This window comes from Triticum aestivum, chromosome 1D, assembly GCF_018294505.1.
Source record: "Triticum aestivum cultivar Chinese Spring chromosome 1D, IWGSC CS RefSeq v2.1, whole genome shotgun sequence".
NCBI lineage: Eukaryota > Viridiplantae > Streptophyta > Magnoliopsida > Poales > Poaceae > Triticum > Triticum aestivum.
The window spans coordinates 239,117,283-239,128,382 of record NC_057796.1 but is presented as its reverse complement, the minus strand read 5'-3'; the positions used below and the strand labels follow the sequence as shown (position 1 = coordinate 239,128,382).

Here is an 11,100-nt window from a genome sequence, read left to right as displayed (position 1 = left end):
GACGCCCCACCTCGTCGCTCGCTGGACTGCCCCGCCCCGCCTCTCCATCGCCGGCCGACCCCGGACCTCACCGCCGTCCGCCTCGTCCTCCTCCCCGTCGGCGCCATCGCGCCTTGCCGCCAAACTCCCCTGCAACGGGGGTGAGAACCCCATTCCCCCTGCTTCCCTTTCCCCGCCGTCCCGCACATCCACCGTCGTGCTCGGCCATCGCCAACCTCGCAGCCCGCGCGCCTCGCTCCCTACGGCCTCGCCCGCGATTACTGCCGCCGCGCTCAGCACGCCGGCCACCCCTGTCCCCTGCCCCGCCCGCCGTTTCGCACCTCCCCTGCCGATGCTCGCCCGTGCGCAGGGCTGCTGCTGTGTCTGGCCGTCGTACGTCGCCGCGCCCCTGTGCACTCCGCCGGCGCCGCCGCGTCCCTTCCCCGCTCGCGCCACGCCCGTATTCGCCCTGCCCAGCGCTCGCTGGCCGCCGGTCACCTGCCAACCACGCTCCGGCCACGGCCTCGCCCACGGTCGTGTGTGCGTGAGCGTGTGTTTGGCCGGTTGTGCCCCTGACCACCAGGGGCTGTTAAGGACAAAAAAACAAATGAACGAATTTAAATGTTAAATAAAATAATTAGTATGCTAATTAATTACTTAATTAGTTAATTAGGTAATTAGCATAATATAACTCAATGACATATGGGCCCCGCTGTTAATTAAGCAAGATTTTCTAAACTACTAAAGTTAGAGTCAATGACATGCGCACCCACTTCTACTATTCACTGGTTGACTAGTCTATGTTGACTTGGTCAACTAGGCCCTCTGGCCCATCTGTCAGCCGCATGTGCATAGTAGTGGGTGCACTTCTGTGTACTCGTAGCATTTGCTGATTATTTTCATAGTAATAATCATAGTATTAGAAAATCAATTAAAACTTTGAAAAATTAATATAAAATAAACCGTAGCTCGGATTAAAATACTTTGTACATGAAAGTTGCTCAGAACGATGAGACGAATCCGAATACGCAGTCTGCCCGTCTGCCACACATCCCTAGCATAGCAAACCCGCAACTTTCCCCCTCCGGTTCATTTGTTCGAAAACGCAAAACACCAGGGATACTTTCCCGAATGTTTCACCCCTTCGCCAGTATCACCTATCCCTACGTTAGGTCACCCCTAGCACAACGTATCGCCGCGTCTTGCTTTGTGTTACATTTGATTGCTCTGTTATTTATTGTGTTCCCCCTCCGTTACTTCTTTCCGGTAGACTCCGAGACCGCTGCCGCTGTTCGTGTGTTCGGCTACATCGAAGACGACCCCTCCTTCTTGTCTGAGCAACCAGGCAAGCCCCCCCCCCTTGATCACCAGATATCGCCTACTCTACTCTCTACTGCTTGCATTAGAGTAGTGTAGCATGTTACTGCTTTCGGTTAATCCTATTCTGTTGCATAGCCTGTCATTGTTGCTACAGTTGTTTCCCTTACCTGCTATCCTATTGCTTAGTATAGGGTGCTAGTTTTCCATCAGTGGCCCTACATTCTTGTCCGTCTGCTGTGCTATACTATCGGGCCGTGAACACTTGGGCGATGATCACGGGTATATACTTATATACTATATACATGACACAAGTGGTGACTAAAGTCGGGTCGGCTCATAGGAGTACCCGCAAGTGGATCTTTGTGGCAGAGCGACAGGGCAGGTTGAGACCACCTAGGTGAGAGGTGGGCCTGGCCCTGGACGGCGTCCGCGGTTACTTCGACATAACACGCTTAACGAGTTCTTGGTATTTGATCTGAGTCTGGCCATTTGGTCTATACGCGCTAACCATCTACGTGGGAGTAGTTATGGGTATCCCGGCGTCGTGGTATCAGCCGAAGCCTTCGTGACGTCAGCGACTGAGTGGCGCGCGCCGGATTGGACTGGAACGCCACTAGGCTAGGTCTGCTTCCGGCCGCGTACGCAACGTGCAGGTGTGCAATGGGCGATGGGCCCAGACCCCTGCGCGCATAGGAGTTAGACCGGCGTGCTGACCTCTCTGTTGTGCTTAGGTGGGGCTGCGACGTGTTGATCTTACGAGGCCGGGCATGACCCAGAAAAGTGTGTCCGGCCAAATGGGATCGAGCGTGTTGGGTTATGTGGTGCACCCCTGCAGGGAAGTTTATCTATTCGAATAGCTGTGTCCCTCGGTAAAAGGACGACCCGGAGTTGTACCTTGACCTTATGACAACTAGAACTGGATACTTAATAAAACACACCCTTCCAAGTGCCAGATATAACCCGGTGATCGCTCTCTAACAGGGCGACGAGGAGGGGATCGCCGGGTAGGATTATGCTATGTGATGCTACTTGGAGGACTTCAATCTACTCTCTTCTACATGCTGCAAGATGGAGGCTGCCAGAAGTGTAGTCTTCGACAGGATTAGCTATCCCCCTCTTATTTTGGCATTCTGCAGTTCAGTCCACTGATATGGTCCTTTACACATATACCCATGCATATGTAGTGTAGCTCCTTGCTTGCGAGTACTTTGGATGAGTACTCACAGTTGCTTTTCTCCCTCTTTTCCCTTTTCTATACCGGATTGTCGCAACCAGATGCTGGAGTCCAGGAGCTAGAGATCCCGAGGATGATTCTACATGGAGTTCGGCTTCGAGGAGTAGTTAGGAGGTCCCAGGCAGGAGGCCTTGCCTTTTCGATCGTTGCTACTTTTGTGCTAGCCTTCTTAAGGCAATCTTGTTTAACTTATGTCTGTACTCAAATATTGTTGCTTCCGCTGACTCGTCTATGATCGAGCACTTGTATTCGAGCCCTCGAGGCCCTTGGCTTGTATTATGATGCTTGTATGACTTATTTATGTTGTAGAGTTGTGTTGTGATATCTTTCCGTGAGTCCCTGATCTTGATCGTACACATTTGCGTGCATGATTAGTGTACGGTCGAATCGGGGGCGTCACACTGGATGGCTAGGCTGCTCGTCTCGGCTTCTTCGGCGGTCTCTCTCAACGGTTCTGTCGGCCCAAGCATCCTCCATCACCGTGGGTTGCGCCAGGGAGACCCGCTCTCCCCATTCCTCTTCATTTTGGCCATCGACCCACTGCACCACCTCATCACGGCGGCGGTAGACCAGCAGCTGTTACATCGCCTCCCAGGTCGCGACTGGCGCTTCGTGTAAGCCTCTACGCAGACGACGTAGTTATCTTCATAAACCCTAGACGAGAAGAGGTAGACTCTCTGCTGCACATCCTTAGCGATTTCGGCGAGGCAACGGGGCTCTGTATTAACCCGGCCAAATCCACGGTCTCGCTGATCCGTTGCGAGAACATCAACGTCGAGGAGGTGCTACAGGGTTTTGCAGGCTCCATCGCCCCCTTCCCCATCAAATACCTTGGGTTGCCGGTCTCTACGGGACGCCTGCGCTTGGTTCACCTCCAGTTCATCATCGACAGGATCAAGGCTAGGCTTGCGGGCTGGAAGGGCTAGCTGCTACCGATGGCCGGCCGCCGCGTCCTCGTCCGATGTGTGATGAGTGCCATGCCAACCTTCGCCCTCACCGTCCTCCGTGTCCCACAGAAAATTCTCAAAGAGATCGACAAGTGTAGACGTCGTTTCCTCTGGTGCCAGGACGACGAGGTTGCAGGCGCCAGCTGCAAGGTCAACTGGCCAGCGGTCTGCGCCCCGACGGAGCAAGGTGGCCTGGGCATCCCCGACCTGCAGCGTTTTGGCAGAGCGCTGCGGCTGCGCTGGCTCTGGGCTGCCTGGCACCACCCGGAGCGGCCTTGGGTGGGCACCGAGCTGCCTTGCGACGGTGCGGACAAGGCGCTCTTCGTGGCCTCCACCAGAGTTGCGATCGGCGACGGGGCTCGGGCCTCTTTCTGGCTCTCTCCATGGATCGGCCAGGGCTGCCTCTCGCAACAGTTCCCAAGGCTGTTTAGCTACTCGCGGCGCAAGAACAGATCGGTACGGGAGGCCCTCAGCGACGACACGTGGATCCGCGACCTCGCCCACGGCAACAACCGCCATCTCCTGCCGGACGTCCTCGCCCTTCATCGTCTGCTCCAGGGGGCGGACGTGCAGCTGCAGCCAGGAGTGCCGGATGATCTGACGTGGAGTAGAGCGAGCTCAGGAAAGTACACAGCGAGGTCGGCCTACCTGGCGCAGTTCTAGGGGAGAACGGCGACCCACTTCGACCGGCTGGTTTGGAAGGCCTGGGCGCCGGGCAAAATCAAAATCTTTGCCTGGTTGCTTCTTCAGGATCGACTCTGGTGCAATGACAGACTCGAACGGCGAGGCTGGACAAACGCTTACTTCTGCCAGCTCTGCGTCAGAAACCTGGAGTCGTCGCGCCACCTCTTTTGGAGCTGCCAGGAAACCGGATGTGTGTGGGCCGAGCTGGGACTGTGGCACGGCTGCTCGGCTCTCACCCCGGCCGAGAGCTGGCGTCATGACAGCTCCACCGCAATCGTGCAAGGCATCCTAGAGCAGACCCCGCACCAAGGCGAAAGGGAGTGCGGACGCTGTGCTGGCTTGCTTGCTGGGAGATTTGGCAGGAGAGAAACAACAGCACCTTCAGGCAGCAACTGTCGTGCGTGGCGGGAATCATCAAGCGCATACGAGACAGCTTCGAGCTATGGAGAACCACAGGCGCCGCATGCTTAGAGAGCCCCTTCGGGAACCCCCCCCCAGAGATAAACCCACTCTTGTTCCTAGGGTTTTTGGCCGTGTGTGGCACTCCCTAAACCCTAAAACTTTGATCCTAGGATCCTCACCACCTTTATTGTTTTCCGTTGCTTTCTGCTATGATTAATGAAACGCCAGCAATTGCTGGATCTTTCAAAGAAAAGAACTGTTCCGTTGACTTCCACTGGTTCAGACATCTTTTCCATAGTACAGCGTTGGTGTTAGCTTGTCATTTACCACTTCAAACAAAAAAGCCTCAACGTTTCTCCAAATTTACTGCCTTAATGTTAAATCATGCAAAATCCCGGTACAATCCATGCATCCCAAACTGACAATTTATAGTTTGTCTTCATGTTCTCTCAAGAACAAAAGGGTTATCGCTTGGAGGTATCATAAACTGAACCCCAAAAAGAATATGCTCTTGTGTGTCAGTTTTGTCATGCCTCATCTCAGCAAAGAAGGCCATGAGAAAAGGCAAAAGACAAGCTGGCATCAACTTCCTATGCAACGGAACAAGCTGCGCTAAACGCAGTTGACTAGTACATGAACTCGTTCGTGACATAAGCCTTGAGGCTGGGATTAACAAAAAGTTCCTTTAGGTTAGTTGGCCACGCGTTGTCTAACTGAAATACGGCACTTGACAGATAGCATAACAGAAAACAGCTCCTGGCTGATTCTTCGTTGAGTACTCATCGATGTAGCCTGGATGCTCATCGAAGTGCATCGAATACCTGAGCTTCTAGATTTCATATCTAGGTGGTAATGTAACAGAACATGTACGTTATCATTGAGCTGTTTTTCTTTTCATGTCAGTTAGGTTAGGTGAACAGCTAATTTACTTAGAATTTTCTCTGACTTTTGTTTAATAAATGACATAGCTTTTGCCCACCATGAGGTATAAACCAAGTGGGATATATACTTGTTTTGATTGAGCATTGACTATTAAGGGATCCAACTAATAACATGGAAGCATGTTCTTGACAAAGGAAAATCAACAGCATTATCTTGTGGAGTGCAACAACGAGGCATCATACTCTACTAATTCTCTAATTCAGTCATTCGATACTTAACATTACACTTCAGCTTCTAGTCGGACAAAGCTATACAGTATATCTGTGAATTACACTCCAGATAGCATGTAGGTAACATCACTGTAGCAGCTAGGAGGCATCCAGTTTCTGGCTCTCTTTGGATCCAAAGCTATACAGTATATCTCGTCGAAATTCAGGGTCAATTATGTACAGTAGTGCCTCATGGTGCTTTCTCTCCATTCAGTTTCACCGCAGCAGCTTCCTCCTGTATTTCAGAGGTAGTGCTAACATTACCCTGTTCTATGGGCCCTGTTCCTTTGACGGTTCCTACTTTCACATACTTGCTGGTGAACTTGTACTCCCAGTCCTGCAAGGCACTAAGCTCAAATGGACCAAGGCCAGATACATCACCTGTCAGATCTTGTGGCTCAAAGGACATCTTTGCCAATGCCCTACTGGCATCTTTACCAGCAAACAATGCATATGGTCCACCAGGCCCATAAAACATTCTGCAAAGCACAAATCAAATCAGCAACAGCCAAAAGTGATGTAGTACATATAGCAAATTAGTAATTTCATCTTTGATGGCAAAAGGTTGAGTTAAAAACTTTGGATTGAGAGAATTAAGACTAATGTCTTGGACAAGGGATATGCGTTATCTTACTGTACACCAGAAGAGAAAAACAAATGATGTTTTCATGCGATTTGAATTGGAGGGAGTTTCCAAAATTTACAGTCCATAAAGAACAAATCACCAAGGTTTATACACTATATAATGAAGTTCTAACCTTGCTGATGCACTGCAAAAATATAGTCCAGGTAATCAGGTGTGCAATTCCCTGTTTGATAGTATCAGTTTATCATCGTTCTCACGAGCCTCAAGCCATCAACTCATATGATAGTACTATTAAACTTTGTTAACTTGTGATCGCATTTTGCAGGTACGTATAAAGATAATAATATATATATGGAATAGTGATGAATAAGTGAACTTGAACATACAACCTCTAAATACACCATGTAGATTAGCATTGAACAATTGAACCCACATCGGCTCCAAACATACCAACAGCAGAAATGCTCTATGCTAGGCATCAGAATTGAGAAGCTCCAGTAGTCTATTTGCAGCATGTACATTTTATATGCATATCTGAATGTCCGTCAAATATCTCATGAACAACTGGTCTAATAGCTACTAACACCGAAATCATTTACACCTTTCTTTGCTAGACACTTAGGTTTGCCAAAGAAAGTCACTGCAGTTCCCATAGTCCAGAACAAAATATCAACTCAGGTCAATGTGTTCATTAGTTCTCTTATTGCACAACTGCCTATGACTCATCAAAATACTGCCTTCGAATTATTTCGCACAATTTCCTACGATTCTTATTTAGAATACTACTAGACCTAGCATAGAAGAACAAATCATTTGCTTCCAGGTTTAGGCTATCAGCTCTTCGAGACCAAGAAGAATGTTTTCACTTCAGAGAGTAATTTCTAGAGAACTTCGTTTGTACTAGTAACAAGTGATACCACTGATCAGTGATCACAAGTTCACAACCGAGTTCTGAAGGAGTAATTGATTTGGTGGCCACAGCTGATAGTCTGAATTCAAAGGAACAGAGCCGAATTGGAGGTGTATATGAGATGGGGCTAAGGAAATCGACCTGCTCTGGGAGACGTCGTAGATCTGCCCCTTGATGGCCATGAGAAGAGGCTTCTCGGGGTCAGACCCGTCGTACTGCCGCAGCTCATCCGCCGTGATCTCCCCCACCTGCACAGGCTCCGGAGCTGGTGGCAGCGCCTCATCAGCCACCTCCTGCCATCGTCGTGGCGGCGGAGGCGGCGGGGCGAGGAGGCCGGACGCCACCTTGTAGACCGCCGCCGCGGCAGCCACGGCGGCGAGCACGGTCCCCGGAGGCGCACTCCTCGCTGCCTGCCACAGCTCGGCCACTGCCACCCGCCAATCGGAGGGGAAAAACACATCAGGCTACGAAGGAAGTCCGAAACGAGGATCGGATCCTCGCTAAAACTCGAAAACAGAGAACTCACCCTTCCCCGAGATACCGAGTCCGCCTGGAGCAGCCCTACACCGCACAGCGCCGGAGACGCGCTTGTCGGGAAGCCGCGGCGACGCTGTCGCTCGCCGTCTGCTGACCGGCGCCGCGGCCGAGGGAAGGGTCGCCGCAGAGAGGGCTGAGCAAGCTGCCATACTTACGATCCGACGAAAGGTACTGCCTACTGACACAGTACAGGCACCCCTCCTTGACCTTGAACTACTCTCTGTACAGTCAGCTGGTCAAATTAACACGTAATTTTCTTATAATAAGAAAGAATTATATGTTTTAATGTTTTTTGATAAGTACTCCCTCTGTAAACTAATATAAGAGCGTTTAGATCACTATATAGTGATCTAAACGCTCTTACATTTAGTTTACAGAGGGAGTATATGTTTTAATTTCCCTGAATTCTGAATCGCGCAGCTGCGCCGGATGGTTGTCTCGAGCGCACACGCGAGAGCCGTCCGATACGCCCGATCGCCACCAACGCGTGCGGAATCGTCCGACCAGAACAATAATAACCCATATCACGACAAGCGAAAGGGAGCGGCCCACGTGGGGACAGTGCATGAGGTGGGGATTCAGTTGGAACTTAGATCTCCATGCATTTAATTAGCGTTTTCAAAATTTTGAAAAGCTATAACTTTTAGACCAAGCATCGAAATTAAGTTTTGTTTTCACCCTTAGGTTAATCGTGACGAGATCTTCAAAACTAGATCCCATATGAGTATGTTTCGACTAACTTTTTTTTAAGCAACTTTGGATGCTACGGAGGCAACTTTAGTGCTATAGGAAAGCAACTTCTTGTTAGTTTTTTTAGTATGACTTTCTATGATTGAAAATCTCTTTGAAGTTAGCTACCATGACTATCTAGTTAACTAGCTTCACTTCTAAGTTTTCTACCATAATTAGCTTCGCCTCCAATTTGATAGTATTGTAGACAACTTAGTTTCTGGGGTAGGCTAACATTATCCTAAACTGCTTGCCATGACAAGCGAGTAGCTTAATACCATCCTTAGTTGCAATACTTTTTGGTATGGTAAACAACTTAGTTTCATAGAAAGGCAACTTACTAACAATGATGGTGTGACGCCCCCGATTTGACCGTACACTAATCATGCACGCAAATGTGTACGACCAAGATCAGGGACTCACGGGAAGATATCACAACACAACTCTAAAACATAAATAAGTCATACAAGCATCATAATACAAGCCAGGGGCCTCGAGGGCTCGAATACAAGTGCTCGATCACAGACGAGTCAGCGGAAGCAATAATATCTGAGTACAGACATAAGTTAAACAAGTTTGCCTTAAGAAGGCTAGCACAAAAGTAGCAACGACCGAAAAGGCAAGGCCTCCTGCCTGGGACCTCCTAACTACTCCTGGTCGTCGTCAGCGGCCTGCACGTAGTAGTAGGCACCTCCAGTGCCGTGGGAGTCGTCGTCGACGGTGGCGTCTGGCTCCTGGACTCCAACATCTGGTTGCGGCAACCAGATAGAAAGGAAAGGGGGAAAAAGAGGGAGAGAAGCAACCGTGAGTACTCATCCAAAGTACTCGCAAGCAAGGAGCTACACTACATATGCATGGGTATATGTGTAAAGAGGCATATCAGTGGACTGAACTGCAGAATGCCAGAATTAAAAGGGGGATAGCTAGTCCTGTCGAAGACTACGCTTCTGGTCATCTCCATCTTGCAGCATATAGAAGAGAATAGAGTGAAGTCCTCCAAGTAGCATCGCATAGCATAATCCTACCCAGCAATCCCCTCCTCGTCGCCCTGTTAGAGAGCGATCACCGGGTTGTATCTGGCACTTGGAAGGGTGTATTTTATTCAGTATCCAGTTCTAGTTGTCATAAGCTCAAGGTACAACTCCGGGTCGTCCTTTTACCGAGGGACACGGCTATTCGAATAGATAAACTTCCCTTCAGGGGTGCACCACATAACCCAACACGCTCGATCCCAATTGGCCGGACACACTTTTCTGGGTCATGCCCGGCCTCGTAAGATCAACGCGTCGCAGCCCCACCTAAGCACAACAGAGCGGTCAGCACGCCGGTCTAATCCTAAGCGCGCAGGGGTCTGGGCCCATCGCCCTATGCACACCTGCACGTTGCGAACGCGGCCGCGAGCAGACCTAGCAACCCACACGATCACGGCGGTTACGTCAAAGCGGTCCAACACGGCGCGCGCCACTCAGTCGCTGACGTCACGAAGGCTTCGGCTGATACCACGACGCCGGGATACCCATAACTACTCCCGCGTAGATGGCTAGTGCGTATAGACCAAATGGCCAGACTCAGATCAAATACCAAGATCTCGTTAAGCGTGTTAAGTATTCGCGAACGCCGACCAGGGCCAGGCCCACCTCTTACCTAGGCGGTCTCAACCTGCCCTGTCGCTCCGCCACAAAGATCCACTTGCGGGTACTCCTACGAGCCGACCCGACTTTAGTCATCACATGTGTCATGTATATAGTATATAAGTATATACCCGCGATCACCGCCCAGGTGATCACGGCCCGATAGTGTAGCACAGCAGACGGACAAGAATGTAGGGCCACTGATGGAAATCTAGCATCCTATACTAAGCATGTAGGATTGCAGGCAAGGTAACAACAGTAGTAGCAAGGATAGGCTATGCATCAGGATAGGATATCGGAAAGCAGTAACATGCTATACTACTCTAATGCAAGCAGTATAGAGGAGAGTAGGCGATATCTGGTGATCAAGGGGGGGGGGCTTGCCTGGTTGCTCTGGCAAGTAGGAGGGGTCGTCGACTCCGTAGTCGAACTGGGCAGCAGCAGTGTCGGTCTCGTAGTCTACCGGAGAGAAGAGGGGGAAGAAACAGTAAATACAATGCAAACATAAGCATGACGATGCGTGACATGACAGTGAGCGGTGCTAGGGGTGTCCTAACGCGACAGTAGGTGGTACCGGTGAAGGGGGGGAACATCCGGGAGGTATTCCCGATGTTTCACGTTTTCGGACAGAAGGACCGGAGGGGGAAAGTTGCGAGTTCGATAGGTTAGGGAGGTGTGGTGGACGAACGGACTGCGTATTCGGATTCGTCTCGTCGTGCTGAGCAACTTTCATATAGAAAACATTTTCATCCGAGTTACGGTTTAAAAGATATGAATTTTCAAAGTTTATTTGAATTTCTGGAATTATTTAATTAACAGAAAAAGGGATATGACGTCAGCATGACGTATGAGTGACGTCAGCGGTCAACAGTCCGGGTTGACTGGTCAAACTGACAAGGGGGACCCACCTGTCATAGACAGTGGGTTAACAGAGGATTAAACTAATTAGTTTTTAGTTAATTAACTACTGGGCCCACCTGTCAGTGAGAG

At 50.1% G+C, this 11,100-nt stretch overlaps 1 protein-coding gene across 1 annotated transcript; it reads right to left on the bottom strand.

The window, feature by feature from the left end:
* Nucleotides 1-5,633: 5,633 nt before the first annotated feature.
* LOC123181208 (membrane steroid-binding protein 2) lies at nucleotides 5,634-7,991 on the bottom strand. Its single transcript, XM_044593467.1, has 3 exons — nucleotides 7,740-7,991; nucleotides 7,355-7,640; nucleotides 5,634-6,196 (listed from the first exon to the last, which is right to left on the bottom strand). Exons 1-3 carry the CDS (start codon nucleotides 7,897-7,899, stop codon nucleotides 5,908-5,910), a joined length of 735 nt encoding a protein of 244 aa, XP_044449402.1. The 5' UTR covers nucleotides 7,900-7,991; the 3' UTR covers nucleotides 5,634-5,907.
* Nucleotides 7,992-11,100: the final 3,109 nt, after the last annotated feature.

What these genes read in the sequence shown, in the direction of transcription:
- LOC123181208 (XM_044593467.1), bottom strand. Translation starts at nt 7,899, where the DNA reads ATGGCAGCTTGCTCAGCCCTCTCTGCGGCGACCCTTCCCTCGGCCGCG. An exon ending in ACTCGGTATCTCGGGGAAGG is followed by an intron (nt 7,641 to 7,739) that starts GTGAGTTCTCTG and finishes GGCGGGTGGCAG; the next exon opens with TGGCCGAGCTGTGGCAGGCA. An exon ending in TACGACGTCTCCCAGAGCAG is followed by an intron (nt 6,197 to 7,354) that starts GTCGATTTCCTT and finishes TGTGCTTTGCAG; the next exon opens with AATGTTTTATGGGCCTGGTG.